An 18,276-nucleotide genomic window follows, 5' to 3' on the forward strand; every position below is an offset into this window, starting at 1 on the left:
ACGCTGTTGGTAAAGGAAGGAGGCACATGGGATAAAGCCCAAAGTTCAAAGCCAAGCACGAGCTTCCAGCGTCCTCTCCTCTCGGAGTCACACTGGACACACCCAATTCCCCCAGCAATGAGTTGTGACATGCGTGAGATGGTGTCTACCAGGCAACTCGTTAGAGACTCAGCGCCCAGGGTTTTTCCTAGGAGCTGGTCGCGTCGGCACCCCTCGCCCAGCACGTACCCAAGTTCCAGAGCCCCCGAAGGAAGGCCGGTGTTCAGCACAACCCATGTGATGTGTACAGTTAAGGCACAGTGAGCCACTCTTCTTAGCTCTGGGAATGGTGGGGCCCTCCTGATGCGCAGGCTCCCAGACACCAGCCAAGCACCAGCCTTGCAAGTAGACCCTTCCAAGGGTGACGGTCTCTGTAAAGATTCCTCCAAGACTCCTCCGGGCCAGAGGGGTACATGTGTATGTGTGGGGGGCGGGAGGGGCGAACAGGTAGAAGATGGGGTATGGATTCCTTCCTCCTTGCGGACCGAGGTGGCAAATGGAAGAGAGGAGCCAAGCTGCTGCCTCCCCCAAGCACAGCTGACCCCCGCCCGAGGACCCTCTGCCGTGTGGCTGTTGTAGCAATGGCAGGCCTGCTTTCGCACCCTTGCAAGATTTATAGGAAGACGTGGGGTAGCTTATGTGGCTTAGAAACCCTACTGGCGTTCCCAGCAATGCCACACTTCGGAGCTCGGAGGATGATTTCTAATTTCCCAAGCCAGTTTTGCTGACCTGATTCTCTCTCTCCTTTTTTTAAAAATCAACTCTTCCGCCAAGAAAGGGGATTGAGGAATGAAAGTAGCTTAATGGAATGGGTTATTTGGGCTGCAGGGCTGGTGTTTCCATGGAGATACGGCTGCAGGCTGCGTCTAGACACGGTCGGCTGGGATGCAGGGAGACAGCTGTGTGCATCTGAGGGTGGCCGTGATGTGCACGGAGGGCTTCCTGGGTGGAGGAGACCCGCCCTGCTCTGGGGTCTGGCTCTGGCTGTGGCTGAAGCAAATGGGTGTGAGTGCTTCAAAGCTGACACGTATGTTCTTTGTGGCAGGGCCGGAACAAGAACTGGGCAGGTCACTGAGGCACAGCCCCTGCCCTGGAGAAGCTCATGGTTCCTGTGGGGTGGGTTGTTGGGACAAGAAGTCGTGCAAACACAGAGCAGTAAGTGACTGTGGCCAGGACCCAGCACATGGAGCTTCAGAGAGGTGTCCCTCCGGAGGGATAGGTCCAGGAAGGCTTCCTGGTGTGTGTTGTGAGATACCCTCCAGGGGGAAGGGAGTGGAAAGTCATGCCAGTAGCAGGAAATCTAAAACTTTCAGGAACTAGGGAGGGAAATAGGGAGGGCGAGAGAGAGGGGGAGAGAGAGGGGGAGAGAGGGAGTGTGTGTGTGTCCGTGTGTAGGTCTTTGTGAATCTCTGTGTTTGTGTGCATATGTGTGTCTGTGTTGGTGTGTGTGTGTGTGTTTGCCTGCGTGCGTCAGTGTGTGCGTGTGTGCATGTGTGTGTGTGTGTGTGTGTGTGTGTGAGAGAGAGAGAGAGAGAGGGTTCCTGGGGCCGTAGCAGTTGGTGATGTGGGCCAGGAACACAGGGGCCAGTGCAGTGCTGAAGAAAGAAAATGTGTTTTGGATCTCAACAGATCCGGTTTCTAGATCTTGCTCCACTACTGATGGGCTGGAAAATTCTGGCAACTTACCCAATGCCTGCAGTCCTCAGGCTCATCGCCTGAAAAGCATCAACCATACGCACTCTCTAGGATGCCGGCTGGGACTGAGCGAGCTCGTATGCGTAACGTGTCGAGTACTTACCAATCGAGGACGTGAGGTTCTTGCTCTCTTCTCCTAGAGGCCGGACAAAGTTTTGGTCTTTGCCTTGCTCTAACTACAGTTTCCAGGCCATCTGCGTCCCAACCTGTTGGACTTGCGTGGAAATGCTGGTTTCTGGGTGTCAGGGAAGATGGAGGGAACCAGAGTCTCTGGGTGTGAGGCCTAGAAGCCTGCAGCCGGTCAGTCTCCTTAGACGGTTCTGATGCTCAGTAAATCGTAGACGCACTGTGTCGGGACAGGAGGTCAGGCCCGCCGTGGGCTGAGATGGGATCTTCAGCCCCACTATAAAATGTGCTGAGGGATAATTTAGGAAGATCCTTTTGGGGGCCAGCTGGGATGGTGGATTGGGAGGGGAAGGCAGGAAAAACCAGAGAAGGGATGCCCCCCATCAGAGGTGCCTTTCTGCCCCATCGACAAGAATCACCAGTAGGACCCTCAGGCCCTTGGAAGCCCAAAGACTGATGCCATTGCCCTGAAGGGTGTGTCAGTCAGGGAGGACGGGCCACAGGTGAGGGCAGCACAGGGGAACACCCGACGGTCCTCACGCCGAGGAAACACCCGGACCGAAATCAGCTCTAATCCTGCACGATTATAACAGTAACAGTGACAGCCACAAGGAGTGTTAGCATTTACATGGTGCTTTTGCCTTTTGCATTATTCATCTTGGTCGTACCTCGTGACGGTTTTGTGTGGATTAGGGTAATGACTCAGAGCCCTTCGGCAGGTGATACAGTGGAGGTCTGCCTTGGGCAAGGAGGAGTCAGACTTGGTATGTGAGGATGCTTTCTATGTGATCACAGGAAGTTGGATGGGCCACAAATGGGGAAAATGGGAAGAAGTGGAAGGAATCGAGATTTATGCGGGGATGCGTGTTGATAAGAATAAATAGCAAGTGTGTAAAAACAGACTTGAGATGATGGCGCGATTGTAATGGGTGTTTTCCTCTTGGATTTCCAATGTTGTTCTTATTATAATGGTGCCATGCGCTTTGAATAAAAATAAACTGTAACAAAGTTATAGATTTATCAGCAGTATAACATATGGTAAGGCAGCTGTGTTTCTGAGTTAGGCAGACCTGAGTTTAACTCTTCACTCTGCCTTCACATATGTAAAGTCATTGCCATCTGTGAAATGGGCACATTGATAATACCTTCCCCACCGAGTTTTGAGGACATGAAATGTATGTGCTCCATGGGTGCTAACTAAGGTCATTATCACAGGCGGGGCCCATCCCGAAGGCTTCATGCATTACCACATGCTGTCTTACAATAGCCAGTAAGAGGTAGCCATCAGTATCACCCCCATTTTATTTTATTTATTTTTTAAAAAAATGTTTTTAACGTTTATTTATTTTTGAGACAAAGAGAGACAGAGCATGAACGGGGGAGGGGCAGAGAGAGAGGGAGACACAGAATCGGAAACAGGCTCCAGGCTCTGAGCCATCAGCCCAGAGCCTGACGCGGGGCTCGAACTCACGGACCGTGAGATCGTGACCTGAGCTGAAGTCGGACGCTTAACCGACTGAGCCACCCAGGCGCCCCATCACCCCCATTTTAGAGAGAAGTAGGTCAGGGATTCCCAAGGGCAAGCAACTTGCCCAGGGTCACACAGCAAGTTAGTGACAGAGCTGGGCTTTCGGTCCAGACAATCTGGCTCTAAATCTCTACTCCAGTTAAGAGCTTGGTGCTAGGGAGAGGGCTAGGGGAACCAGAATGTCACCGGGGCAGAATTTATGGAAGCTACCATCCCCTCGCACTTTCCACTCAAGGCCTATTGTCAGGATCTTTGGGACCGAGCCAGGAGCAAGGCACCGGGTGGCCTAATTCCGTCTCTGGAGGTTCCAGCTGTCACACGCAAAAAAGATGAATGTGTGTCGGGCAGCTCCGTTTTTATGTCCCCACAAAGTTTAATTTCCCCGATGTGAGTTCTTGGATTGCTTTGAGGTTTCCAGGGTTTGCATTTTTCATAAAAAGGGCGGTTTATTGGGCATTGTGATGCCGCGAGGCTCTAGTACATGAATGTTAATGAAATTCATGGTTCCTGCCATAATGAGGATCTTAGATCCTTGGCAGTCGGTGGAAGGGTTCTGTTTTTCTCCTCTGTCTTCCTAACTCCTGGGATTTCCACGTCTGGGTGACATACCCCTAGCAAGTTTAGAGTCCGCACTGTCTTGTTTCGTTTCGCTATTCCAAGCCAAGGCAGCAGCAGGACAGAAACATGTTTACCAAAAGGCAGTGGTTAGAGCGGGGGGGGGGGGGGGGGGGGTGGGGGGGGGTGGGGGGGGGTGGGGGGGGGTGGGGGGGGGTGGAACTGCAGGATCAAATATTCCAGACTTCCAATCCGACTCCGCTACTCAATAACCAGGTGGCCTGGGGTCGGCTACATTGTGCCTCTGTGCCTTTGTTTGCACAGCTGTCAAGTGTGGGTAATAATTGGGCTTGTAGGTTTACCGTGAAAGATTTTAAAAGACAATACACAAAAAGTGCTCGACACAGTACCCGGCACAGTACTGTACAGGCAGTAAGTGATTGCTGTTATTGGTTAAGCTCCCCCCCTCCCTGCCCTCCCCGCACACCAGGACAGCCCCAGGCAACGTTACAGGTGTCATCTCATTTAATCCTCCCAGGGGTCCTGTGGGCTGGGATTTTTGTCCCCATTGAACAGATGAGGAAATGGGCTCAGAGAGGTGAAGTGTTTGCCCCAGATCACACAGCTCACCAGAGACAGATGCAGGGTGAGAACCCTATTGGGTTGGGGTCCCCCACCCCCTCCAAAGAACTTCGTGGACACTGCCCAGAATGGCGGGTCTGTCCTCCCAGCCATCTGAAGGAAGCCTCTCATCTTTGACAGGCACAGCAGACAGACAAGGAAATCACTTCAGGGGCAACCAAGAATTCTTCCAGCAGCAGGCAAATGACTGCAGACCACCTCGTGCAATGATTGTATCCGGTCCCCCTGCAAGGCTGTGGAACAGTTAAGAAGGGCCCTGAAAATTCGCTGCTGGCAGTGCTTTGTGCCAAAAAATGAGAAAGGGGGTGTGGGGTAGGGAATGTGGGATATGCATTCGCATCCGCCTGGCCCCCTACCCCGTGCCAGCTCGTGAGCTGGAAGCTGGGGCCAAAGAGACAAACAAGATCAGGTCCCTGCCCCCATGACACACACTCAAGAGAACAGACAACCGTGGTACAGGAGCTGAGCGCTAAGTGGTGCAGGAAAAAAAATGTAGTGAGGGCACAAGTAGGCAAGGGAAGGCTTGCCGGCAAAGGCAACGTGCTGTGAGTTGGGTTTTGAAGCATGACTAGGAGTTCACTAAAGGGGGAAAGGCTGAGAAAGCGCACCAGAGCCACACACATTGAGAAAAGTAACGGTCTTCCCGAGTGGTCGGAGCTTCTGAAGAACACGCCGAGGAACGTGGCGGGTGACAGGGAAAAATCAAGGAGCTCTCCCAGGTGCAGCATGGCCGGCCACTGTGGGAGGGCACTACAGTGGCCGTGGCAGAACATATTACCGCAAACCGTGTGGCTTAATGCAATAGAAATTTAGTCTCACAGTTCTGGAGACCAGAAGTTCAAAATCAAGGCAGGCTTGCGCACCCCCTGAAGGGTCTTTCCCTGCCTCTTCTGGATTCTGGTGGCTTCAGCTGTCCCTCGGCTCACCAGGGTATCATTCCAGTGTCTGCCTCTGTATTCAAATGACTCCTCTTCTCCTTGGGTGTTCGTCTTCCTCTGTGTGTCCCGTAGAAGGGCACTTACTCTTGGATTTAGAGCCGGCCCGCATAGTCCAGGATGATTTCATCTTAAGATCTTTGACTTAATTGTACCTACAAAGACTTCATTTCCGAATAAGGTCACATTGACAGGTTCCAGAGATTAGGACATGCACGTATCTCTTGGGGGGGCCACTGCTCAGCTCACTCCAAGGCTTCACATTATCTGATGTAATCCTCCAGACTCTGATAGGCAGAAACTATTGTTGTTCCCTTTTTACGCAAGAGGAAACTCGCTAAAAGGGTAACCTTTATGAGAGCAGGGACATCCCCTGTCCTTGGCGTTGGATGCCCAATGTGTAGAATTATTTTTGGCACATTGTAGTTGGTCAGCTGATATTTAGTGAATAAATGCCTTATGGGGAATATCGCATGGGCTGAAGAGCCTGGGCCAATACTTTATTGAGTTAGACTCCAGTCTGTATTGTTTAATTAACTGTATGAGTCCGAAAATGAGGTAGCCTCTCTGTGCCTTAGTTTCCTCATCCAAAAAAATGAAGATGTATCTACCTCATAGGGCTGTTGGGCGGCTTACAAGGATAAATCCATATCCAGTGCCCAAAACAGAGCCTGGCACATAACCAGTGCTTAGTAAATAGAAATGTGAAGTGTTATTCCACACTGCCGCTCAAGAGGGGAAGCAGACCAAGGGTGGTTAATTATGGCGCACTTCGAAAAGTGCCAGGGAGCTGTGAGCAGCCAGGGGAGGGGCTAAGAAGACTTTTGGGGAAGACTTTGGGGAAGAGGAGCTACCTGATCCGGGTCATACAGGGCCAGCAGGTGCAAGAGTGTAGAGGTGGGGGAGTCAGGGTGCATCAGGCAGTGGGAGGAAGGGGGCTCAGCCCCAGGGGGGATGTTGAAGACAAATCAGGAAAGGCCTTGTCTTCTGACTGAGGCGGAAGATAGCGGGCTGGTTCTGGAATGGAGAGGTCAAGGTGCCGTTTAGGCGCCTCAGTGTATTGTCTGCACCTAGCTGCTACCAACTGTGGGAACTCGGGCAAGTCACATAACCTCTCAGAGCCTCAGTTTATCCGTTGGCTAAGTGGGGATACTAATGCTACCTGTTGCCTACAATTGTGCCAATATTCATATATAGTGAGTTCCCAATAACTCTTAGCACCTATGATTAGTAGTGCTATTCCTACCACTGTTACTGTCATTGTACAGACATACGGCTCATGGTGGGTGGTCGTTATGGCCCCCGTCTTGGCACGGCTTTGCCAGAACTGCGAGCTGCATACCCTGTGTTGAGTTCTTTGTCTTCTCTCTCTCTGACCTACGCTCGAAAGTTTGAGGAGAAATCTCAGGCAGGTTTTAGCGGATCCCAACCCAAATCCTGATCCTTTTCAAGGTTAAGGTGCTTTTGTTTGAGCACGTGTTGGGGGGCTGTAGTGGATGGGATTGAGAATAGGGGATGGAAAAGACCAGAAGGCCAAGTGCAGGTAATTCAGTGCTCCATCCAGGGTACATGCAACGTGGTTTGGACCAGGTTGCACGTCTGTCTGCTTGTGTATGTCTGGGGAAGAGTGTGTGTGTGTGTGTATGTGTGTGCGTGTGTGCACGTGTGCATTGCACGGTCTTCATTTGATTCAGCATTCCAGTTCAGGAAATGTTTACTCGTCCCCCTGTGTAGGAGTCATGGTGCTGGGCACAGAGGAAAAGATGAGATATACTCACTGCCTGAAACATTCCCTGGGAAACGGAGGTTTCAGAGGTATGAAGAGGTCATGATGACAGAGTAAGCACCCTCAGAGCAGCCTCAGAAGACCCTGTCCAGAGCCGGGCAGAAAGGGGGCAGTGGGGCTGGACGGAAAGGCTGAGGAGCCATTCTCCCTGACGAGGAAGGACACACGGGAGTTCCGGGCTGAGAAGCACAAGGAAAGGAGAACTCTGTGGGGCTGGGCATGGCTGGAGGGGACCGTGTGGAGCCAGGGAGTGGTGGCCAGAGCTGGAGGCTGGCAGAGACGGGCCAGACTGGCCCTGGGAGGCGAGGCTGAGCAGGTTGTTAGCTGAAAGCACGGGGACGGATGTCGTGGGAAGTGCCTCTCCTGGACAGGACAAGGGTGACTTTGGTCTCAAAGCCCTATGGTGCCTCATCTCAGGGGCCTCTCCTCTTGTCCCCTGTCTCAGCTACACTGCTCCTTCCAGGCCCACTGGGACCCTAGACTCTCTCTGTGGGTCTTTGGGCCACTCTCTTAGGTGGAGCCCCTTCTCCCACCCTGGCCCACCCTATCCCTGGTCCGCACAGTTCCGGGTCCTGCTCAGGGCTCGTTTCATAATTATTTCTTTGTGATTTGCTTGTTCAGCATCTGATCCTGTCTCTGCCATAAGCTCTGGAGGCGATGACCGTATGGCAGCAGCTGGCCCGCTGTGGGCCCTGCATCAATGTGTGTTGAGCGGATGCTCGGATGAACGTGCGAGGGGCGGGCCCAGCAGTGAGCATCTCTGCAGAAACCCAAATCTAGCCTGGATTTATTTCTAGTCCCAGGTTGTTGCATCGAGAAGTGGGGCCGAGGGCTTTGGGGCCTGCCTCTCTGAGGCTAGATGATCGAGTCAGTGACTCCTGGCGTGTAGTTAGGTTTTCGCATTCCGAGGTGCTCGTGGGGAGGTGGGAGCTTCTCTCTGGGGTCCTCTCTGGGGATCCCCCTCTGTGCTGGGAGTTTTACTGTAGGGACCAAAGCGCTAACGAATCTGCCAGAAAGGGATAGGCCAGCTGAGGACGGCCGGCTCCCCCGGATGCCCCGTGGAGACCCCTCCTCAGGGAGTAGCTCATCCAGGTACCACAACGGGAACCTTGGTCTACTCCTACTTTCCCTTCCGACAACCAATGCTGCTCAGCTCACAAGAATCCAGACCAGCCCTAATGTCACCCTTCGTCCCCAGAGTCCCCTCCCTCCTTCCCTTTCTCCTCACTCTGCTTACCTCCCAGGAGCTTCTCAAAACATCCACCCCTCCACCCTCACGGCCCCAGGTCCGGTCTCAGCGCTGGGGGCATGGCCTCACGCATCAGCTCTCGCTGGCCTCTCTGCCTCCAGCCCCTGCAAACCTGCCTCCGTGTTGCTCACAGAGGCATCGTTCCAAAACATAATTTGTATCCTGTCACTTCCCTCCTTAAGACCTTCAGGGGCTCCCTGTTCCCCTGGAGATAAAGCCCAAGTTGTAGCCTGGCCCTTCCTTATCTGTTCTCTTGCCGCCATCCCGTTGCGCCAGACCTCTCTCTTCCTCATTTGCATCCTCTGGGCCAGCCATGGTGAACCATGTGATGCTTCCAGAACAGTCCCAGCTTCCACCCCGTGGCAGATACGACTTCTCTGCTCAGAACCTTCTTCCTTCCCTATCCTGGCGTTCCTCCCTGGAGTCACTTCCAACGTTGCCTCCTCCAGGAGGCCTTCCCTGATCCACTCCCCGGCCCCCCACTTCCAGACTGGTTAGGCCCAGGAGTCCCCTGTGCTGCTGCCCTCACGGTGCCAGCCCTTGTGTTGCACGTGCCCGCCCCCATCTGCCCACCTCTCCCTCACCCAGTAGGCTGTGAGGCTCTGAGGGAGGGCCTGTGCTTCATTCACAGCCCTGTGTTCCCTGACAGGCTTTTAGGAAATGACTGGCTTCCAGCTGCAGAAGTTACCAAGATTCAGGACAGGTTGGTTCAAATGGCCTCTTCTCACCCTAGTTCCGGGGCTACGGAACATGTGGAAGGAGTTAGACTCGCTCAGCAAAGCCCCTCGGGTGGGTGGCACTTCTGGCGTCCTTCTCAGCGCCAGACCCTTGTCTCTGGCAGTGACATAGGGCACACTGCCCAGCGCCTACATGCCACACTCTTCCCTACACTTCTTGTGCAGGACAACCACCTTGGGGCTTGGACTCGACCATCAGAGACGCTGGGGTGATTGGTCTGGGGCAGGTCCAGAGCATCAGCATTATTTAAAACACTGCCCAGGTGATTCTAAGAATGGGTAGCCAGCTTGAGAGCCACTCACACCTAGTCATGCTACAGTGGCGGTCCTCGTCCCTGGTTGTGCATTACAATCACCCAGAGAGTTCATAAGATTGCCCATGTCCTGGACCCACCGTCCCTGACCCAATACAGCAGAATCCTGGCCTCAGCACTGATTCCTACAGGATCTCCCCTCCCGCCCTCCTCCCCTCCCTCCTTCTCTCTTCTTGTTCCAGAAACACTTGTTGTGCTTAACCGGTCCAGCTCTGGGACCGCTATGGTAAATCACACCCTGCCCCTCCTAGATGGGGGCTGTTCACTCAGGGACATTAGGAAGGGAAGGGCCTCCGTCCCCTTAAGGGAAACGTGTCCCATGGGCAGGTGTGCTGGGCCCTGCTCCAGCTCCCGGTGCTTCCTCCTCCTCACCGACCTGCTGCTGACTTGGGGACGCGCATGATGGGCTAGGCAAAGAGACTGTCTCTGCCCAGTCAGGGCTGGGGATCACACATGGTCACATTAGGATGGGGGCTTTCTGGGGGCTCCCCAAGACCCCGCATTGGGTCAGCAGTGGTGGCAGGGGGGGGTGCTGCACCTTGCCACACATGACGTCTACAGCTGCCCTTTGTGGGTGGCTGCGTCTGCAAGCATGTCTGGGTCTGTCTCACGCGCAGCTCTGGTGAGGGGATGCTAGCAGGACCTTAAGGTCCTTTTGAGGGACAGAATCAACCTGAACTCTGGGCATATGTCTTTCAATCGGGGTAAAATTCGCATACAATATTAACTGAAGCAAAGAACTCGGGGTCATTCAATGCATTCACAGTATTGGGCAAGCTCCCACCTCTCCCTAGTTCCAAAACATTTTCGTCACCCCAGAAGGAAACTCGGTTCCCATGAGCTGTCACTTGCCACTCCCCTTACCCCCAGGCCCTGGCAACCACCGGTCTGCATTCCGTCTCTATGTGTATGGACAGACGATGTGCTTCTGCATCCATCACTTGATGGACATTGGGGCTGTTTCTGCCTTTGGCTATTGGGAAATCTGGGCATTGAAAATTCTTTCCGTCTACTTCACACATCCGCTGACCAGGTATTCCTAGGTCCTTAACATTAGCTAGTGGCCTTGTACTCATCAAGTACTATCTTCAGAGTGTATAAGGGGGTGTATGCGGGTTTGGGGCATCTCTCGCTTGCTTCAGGTTCCAGCCTCTGCTGGTATCTCCAGCCCTCTCCACATCTTACCCGAGTGATTCTGGTCTGATCTCTGCGCTCCCCCACGCCAACCTTGGGCAGGAGGCTGCTGAGGGTTCAGCGTGCACCCGGAGGGGGTGCACAGTGCCCTATGCTGACGAGAGTTTAGAAGCGACTTTCACATGTCACCATCTAGAGCTACCTTTTCCTCCATCCTTTCACCACTTCTGACATTAGATGTGCGGTGGTGTTCCCATACCAAGTAATTCTCCAATTCTCGGTGGACGCTGAGTAGACATCCTAGAATTTAGCTGGACTCTAACGCTGGCTGCTGGAGTTAGTGCAGACCTCCCCCCCCCCCCAAGGTTAAGGGCTCAGTCCCACAAGGCTGCCCCAGTTCAGATGCGGGTCCCAAGTCCCAGGTTGCATCTGTACTCCTCACTGACTCGCTGTTCACTGGGGGTTCCTACAACCTCCTCTCCGGTTTTGATAATTTGCTAGAACGGCTTACAGAACTCACTAAAGTGCTTTACTTAGTATTACTGATTTGTTACGAAGGACACAAACGAACAGCCCCCAGAGGAGATACACAGGGCAAAGTCTGGAAGGGTCCTGAGCACAGGGCATCTGTCCCCGTGTAGAATACAAGATGAGTCACACTCCCCCCCATATGGACGCGTTCTTGTTCACCAACATGGACGTTCTCTGAATCTCTTCAGTCAAGACTTTTATAGAGGTTTCGTTACATAGGCGTTATCGATGAACTCACTGGCCATCAGTGATTGAACTCAATCTCTCCCCTCCCCCAGGGGTGAGGGGATGGGGTCGAAAGTTCCAACCCTCTAATCACTTGGTCGGCTCCCTGGCAACTGACCCGTATCCGTAGGGATTTTCCAAAAGTCCCGTCATTAACATAAACTCAGGTGTGGTCGAAAGGGACTTGTTATGAATCCTAAAAAACACTCATCTTTATGGATCTGGGTTATTTCAGGAACTGGGCACAAAACCCAAATATTAGAACAGAAGATGCTTCTAGTACTCTATCATTTAGGAAATTACAAGGGTTTTAGGAGTTCTGTGCCAGGAACTGGGAACAAGACCCAACTATATATTTTTCTTATATCATCATAGCACACTGTCCTAAAACTTTATATACACATGCAGCCACATAGACTTCCATCCCCTCTGTCCTTCCTGGTTTGGGAAGGAGATAGGATTGGGGACCCCTTAGGTTGATTTGATTTTTATCCTGAATCAAAGAAATCTTCTCTCCGTGAGAGGAATTCTGCCCTATTTCTGGGCCAACTGACTCAAAAGGCCACCAGCTTTTAAAAATAACGGGGCGCCTGGGTGGCTCAGTCGGTTGAGCGTCCGACTTCAGCTCAGGTCACGATCTCACGTTCCGTGAGTTCGAGCCCCGCGTCGGGCTCTGGGCTGATGGCTCAGAGCCTGGAGCCTGCTTCCGATTCTGTGTCTCCCTCTCTCTCTGCCCTTCCCCCGTTCATGCTCTGTCTCTCTCTGTCTCAAAAATAAACGTTAAAAAAAAAAAATTTAAAAATAACATGAAAAAACATTCTGCTTGTGACACTAGGCACCCAATGTCGTGGGGGTTACCCTACCACTTTGTAAATGGAGTGGGATGGGGTCAGCGCAAGCCTGGAGGGAACCCCGAAAGTAGACATTTACTCCTTTCTGATAAATCCTCATGGTGCCTTCAGTCTGTTTAGCGTTGTGTTATTTTTTTAAAGCTTGCTTGTAGATAATGGTTAGGAGCTGGGCTTTCAGTGTGAGTAATTTAGAGACCGTTAGATGCTTCTGAGCAGAGAAGATGTGCCCTGACTTAGATTTTGAAAGGACCTCTCAGGTTGCTGTGCGTGACTGCGTCGCCTGGGTTGAGGAGGCTGCTAGTCAGGGGCTGCTTTGGAACTGCACGCGAGAGAATTGTTGCTGGCTTGGCCACGTTGGAGATGGCCGGGGTGGTAAGAAGCTGTCGGATTACGGATATGTCGGAAGGCAGAAACAGTAAGTTCTGCTGTAGATTGGATGTCAGATATGAGAAAAGGAGTCAAGGATGACTCCCAGAGTTTTGGCCTGAGTGGAGCTGGGGGAAAAAGGCAGGGGGTTGGTTTGATAACACGTCCACGGTGTGTCTGTGGTGCCTATGGCATGTCCAAGTGGAGGTGGAAGAGGCCGTTGTGTCTTGAGATGGGAATTCAGTAGTGGTAGGGAGGGTGGTGGTGGTGGAAGGCGGGAGCGCCAGAAGGGACAGGTGGCTTAAGGATCACCACCCCCCTAACCCTCCGTGCACGTGCACACAATTAACAGGAAAAGTAAACGGGGAGAATCACGCTTGGGCCGAGAAGGGGCTTCGGAGAGTATCTAGCAGACGGGGGAAACTGAGGCCCAAAGAGTACAGGCGCTTTTCTCCAGGTCACCCTGCAGGTTAGTGACGGAGTGAGACAGAGCGCGTTCTCTGGGCCCCAGGCCCCTGCTCTTTCTGAGCACGTGGCCTACAGCTCCGGAATTCGAAGGCGGCTGTGTGGTGGATGGAAGGCAGGGTGGGCTGAGGCTGGATGACTCCCAGTTTTGTGTTCCTCCAGGTCACCATTCTTGTCAGCCTGGCCCTCGCTTTCCTCGCCTGCATCGTGTTCCTGGTGGTTTACAAAGCCTTCACCTATGACCACAGCTGCCCAGAGGGATTTGTCTATAAGGTAAGGGGCTTCTGGCAGGTGAGTGGCCCCCAGGTGACTGCCAGCTTCAGTCAGAGGGTTAATCAAGCTCACCCAAATTCAGGCAACCTCCCTGCAGACTGTTTAAAATGGAAGATGCGTCACACAAGGAGTTTCACGAAGGACTTGGCTTCCTTCTGGCAGGCCGTAGAGTTCTTCCTCCCAGATAGTGCTCTCCAGAGTCAGGAGTCCGGAGGTGGTCCAACTTTGGGGTGCAGGCCGGCGGTCAGGGAGAGCTCACTCCTGCTTGAGATAGGTTGGTCCCTCTAGAGAAAGCTTGGCCCTGGCACCAGTCTTCCCGGTTTGATGTCTGATTCCCAGGTCCCGTGGTGGCCCCGTAGAGATGTGAGCACAGGGGGTGGGTGCTTTTGAGGTCTCCCTGAGTCCTACTGGTGGGCCCTTTGCCCTGCACCCTGCTCTGGGCTCTTTCCCTTGAAAAACCGAACAAGCTACGTGGCTTTAGGGCATCTCTTCTCCCCTCTGAGCCTCAGTTCTCTTGCCTGCAAAATGGGCTCCGGGAATACCTGCCCCCAGGATTTTTGTGAGGCCTTAAAGGAGAGAATTTAGGTAAAACCAGTTAGCAAAGGACCTGTTAGATGATGGGCTCTCGACAAATATTAGTTGCACTAAAGACAGAATCTGCTTTACAGCAAAATCAGGTGATAGAAATATTTATAAATTGCCATTTACCGAGTACCTATTATAAGTCACACCCTTTCTTAGCTATTTGCATAAACATTACCTGAGTTGTAATGTGGCCTGGCCCAGGCCAGGTGACATCGCTTGCCCTCTGGCTGAGAACCCTATGTGGCGATGGCCCCCAGATGGGGGGACCCCGGCGTAGGTTGGGTTGGAAGCAGTCTGCTGAGCTCCCCCTGACTCTGTGTCTCTCGTCCTCAGCACAAGCGCTGTATCCCGGCCTCTCTGGATGCTTACTACTCATCCCAGGACCCCAATTCCAGAAGCCGCTTCTACACGGTCATCAGCCACTACAGTGTGGCCAAGCAGAGCACTGCTCGGGCCATCGGGCCGTGGCTGTCGGCAGCTGCTGTCATCCATGAGCCCAAGCCGCCCAAGACCCAGGGCCATTAGAGGCCCACCCCCAGCCAGAATGGGGGGTGCGGAGGGGGACCCCCCATTGGCTAAGCCAAGCTCCAGTTACAAGACACCACTGTACTCCTGGGATATGGGGGTGGGGGCGGGGCCGGGGTGGGTAGGGGGGGGAACTCACCGAAAATATCGTGCACTGGAGTTGTCTGAATCGATATTTCTTTTTGTCTTTTGGTATTGTTGATTCGTCCCCAAGTCAGGATTATGTACAAAGGCATGTTTCGTGTTGATTGTTCCCATGTAAGATATTTTCAAAGCCACTGCTTATTACTTGTTAGGAAAATTTAAAAACAGGAAGGGAAACAAAATGAACAGAAAAAGAGTCAACTGGCTGGATCTGGAAGACGCTGACGGGCCGTAAAGAGCACAGACTCTGGGCTTCTTAGCAGAGAAACTGTAGTTTCAGCATGGGGTTTGGAAGGTACCGAAAATGTGAGTGATGCAGGCTGGGGCTGTGTGGCTGGCCTCTGGTCTGCAGGAGAGGACTATGGGAAGTTAGGACCGGCCTAGCTGGAGAGAAGGGCTGATTTCGGCATTGGTAAGCCCGGAACACACACGACCCAAAGTGAGGAGCTCCCACCACTGGTGTGTTTGGCCAAATTAGCACAAATTGTCCATATGGGAATCTAAGCTAGGGCTCGGGCTGACCCAGGGAGCCCGGGGATGGATACAAGCAAACTCTGAGCAGCAGGCAGACGTTCTCTGTCTTTTTCTAGTGTTTCTAGATCTACACGTGGGTACTGCCTATGTTTAAGAGACAGCAAGGGTGGAGAGGAGAAGAGAGGAGAGGAGAGGAGAGGAGAGGAGAGGAGAGGAGAGGAGAGGAGAGGAGAAGAGAGGAGAGGAGAGGCTGCGGGAAAAAAGAAGGCACAGGACAGGCAGATGTAACATTCGGCCAACCTAGACCACATTTTAAAATTTGTGTTTGTTCTTCTTATGATAAGGGTCATAACCAGGAGCCTCAGGTGACAGCCAGGGAGACTTAAAGATGGGGGCTGCAGCAATGCCAAATCAGTCCTCAGAGAAGCTGAAAAATGTGGACCGTCTTTTGCCCACCTGTTGCACTGACAGCCGTTGGACAAGCACCCAAAGTCCCCGATCTAGTTTCAGAAGCTCCTGGCTAGGGGGGCAGCATCTGGCATTGGCCGGGCCTCCTGCTGCCTGGGACCACATCAGCCTGTGCCTACTCCCACCCAGCTCTCCTGCAAAGGGTTCTGGGAGGCCCATGCTGTGGGAGGTGGCTCCAGGGCCAGAACCGGCTGGGAGAGTTGGTTATTCGAGATGCAGTACCGTTTCCCCATGAAGCGGTGACAGGCCGTTTAACGGGCATTTTCTCCTGGCTTGCTATGTTGCCGAAATCTTCGTACCCAACAGCCGGGGAATAAGACTGGCGTAGCTCAAACTATCCTGCCAAACGCGATCATCTGACGTTCCTCCTCCCACCACATCCCCTCCAGTCACCTGTAAATTCATTTGTCATCGAAGCGGAATAACAAATTGTCCCTAGCAACACCGCTGAGCGCTTTATAATTTTGTGGTGTATTTTTGTCAGTAGGCAGCAGAGGCTGAAGTATTTTTTGGTGTAACTCTTGAACTTTTCTGACAGGAAACAAATAAAGATAGATGTGTCTGAAAAGTCTTGACCTCCCTTTGCAACTTTCTTTGTCTTCTGGCTCGGTGAGCCTGGTGGGGGAGGGAAGATGCTGGGGACAGAGTGGGCTCTGGGGGCAGAGTATCCTGTTAGGCTGGGGCTGGAAATGGGCTGTGGGGGGAAATCTCGGGCAGGCGGGCCCGGAAATGATGCTATGGTCAGAAGCTGGGGCTAAGAGATACACCTGGTCCCTTGTCTTACAGTGCAGCGTCCTTCACCCCTTCAGTATCAGCTGAGCACCCATGGAGGGCCAGGCTGTGCCCGGCACAGGGCATTCAATGATGAATGATGCATAGTCACCGCCCTGACGTCTGGAGACAGACCCGGACATGGACACAGATATGGCACAAGGCGAGTTTGAGGATGCCACTGAGATAATACCACTGGCTGTTAGCCAACCGCTTGAGGAAGAAGGTGATGAGCGATCACTGGGGTCCTTTGCCTAATTAGCTTTAGGGTTTATTATAACCACGGCAGGGAGGAGCTGGTGACCCCCATTTTACAGAGAAAGCGACTGAGGCTCGCTCTGAGGGATAAAGACCCTAGGGCCATAGCAGATGAGCTGGGATCCGAACCCAGGTGCGTGTGATTCCTTTGTCCCCCCCAAGCCTGCTTTTGTAAGACCTTGAGCAGCCCTGTCAAGGTTATAGTTCATTCCCCCAAAGTCAAGTCACAGCTATCACAAAAGCAAACCGGCTCATTCTCCGCTGGGGCTTGGCATCAGTGGGTAAGGTTAAGAACAGCCAACACGTGGGGCTCCTGGCTGGTTCACCTGGTAGAACATGCAAATCTTGACGTCAGGGCTGTCAGTTGGAGCCCCACGTAGGGTGTCGAGATTACTTAAAAACAAAAAATCTTAAGGAAAAATAAAAGAATACCCAGCACATGGATGCCCCTTGCTGCGTGCCGGGTGCTAAGCATGTCATATAACCCTCCACCAGCTCCATGAGGTAAGGACCCCCCATCGTTGATGTCACTGTCGCCATGCTGACATCGTCCTCCCCACTTTTGGATGGAGGAATGTGGAGGCACGGAGCCGTGCAGCACCCTGTACCAGGCCATACGGTTAAGAAATGGCCGGGCCACGATTCTGACCCACAGGTTTTGGTACCGGGGTCTTAACCACGGTGCCCCTCGAGCAGTAACTGCTCATCCCTGTACTTTGCTTGGTGGTTCGTGGTTTGTGTTCATGGCTCTTCTCAAACTTGGATGACCAGATATTGGAGGGAGAGACCAGGATTGACTCTGGGCAGAGTTGGAAGCTGAGGCTCCAAGCCCATTGCTAACACTGGGGATTGGGGCCATTCATGCATGCCTGGTGGGAAGGAGAAGGAAGATAGCAGGCCTCCTGCCTTTGGGGCTGCACAGGCTGCTGAGCTCCGGCATTAGACAATCCTACCTGCACCCACAGAGCCCTGGAATTCAGCCTCTGTTGAGGGCACCGTGAAGCCAGGGCAGGGATCTGAGCTGGCATCCCACTCATAGAGGCAGGCTGACCATATGGCCAACGTGTAAACACCCGCTATTTTTTTTCAATTACACAAAGTCAACTGAAGACTTAATGAACACATGTTCAAACATTCTATCATAAATGGATTTGCCACTCCATCGCCTCAAAAAATAAGCCAAAGTCATCTTTTCTCTGGAATGAAGAGACTGTGAGTGTGTGACCAGAAAGAAGGGAGAGGATGAGAGAGAGGAGACGGGGGACAGACACTTCTGGTTTTAGGGGCAACCCTGGGGCCATGTGCTATTCTTGTTGGAGTCACAGCTTTCCCAGCAGAACAAAAAAGGAGGCTACCTAACTCCTCCCACAATACCTAAGGAATGGGGAGATTAGTTCTAGAACAGTTAACCAGAGGGGTTTGTCAGGGAAAAGCAGCTCTGGGTTTTGGAGGATGGGGTTTTGAGCACTGCTAGCTGATGGAGAGTTAGGGGAAGACAGGAAGTCATGACAAAACAGCACCTCGGTTCACAGAATAGGCTCCGTTTGTGGCTTTTGCACACTTTTTAACCTACTCACCGACATTGGGAACCGCTCCCTGG

General features: G+C 52.8%; 1 protein-coding gene across 3 annotated transcripts in view; it reads left to right on the plus strand.

Annotated features, from left to right (window-relative positions):
* The window catches only part of NSG2 (neuronal vesicle trafficking associated 2), a 56,503-nt gene extending 40,288 nt beyond the window's left edge, over nucleotides 1-16,215 (plus strand). Inside the window, exons 4-6 of one of the 3 annotated variants that reach the window (XR_008423771.1) lie at nucleotides 13,341-13,451; nucleotides 14,370-15,345; nucleotides 15,377-16,215. Coding sequence is in view for 1 of the 3 variants with exons in the window: in XM_019450351.2 (XP_019305896.1) it covers nucleotides 13,341-13,451; nucleotides 14,370-14,561 (303 nt within the window). In the remaining 2 variants the exon portion in view is untranslated. The other 2 variants (XR_008423772.1, XM_019450351.2) reach the window with 2 other exon arrangements.
* Nucleotides 16,216-18,276: the final 2,061 nt, after the last annotated feature.

This window comes from Panthera pardus, unplaced genomic scaffold, assembly GCF_024362965.1.
Source record: "Panthera pardus isolate Hobbes unplaced genomic scaffold, ASM2436296v1 HiC_scaffold_2, whole genome shotgun sequence".
Lineage (NCBI taxonomy): Eukaryota > Metazoa > Chordata > Mammalia > Carnivora > Felidae > Panthera > Panthera pardus.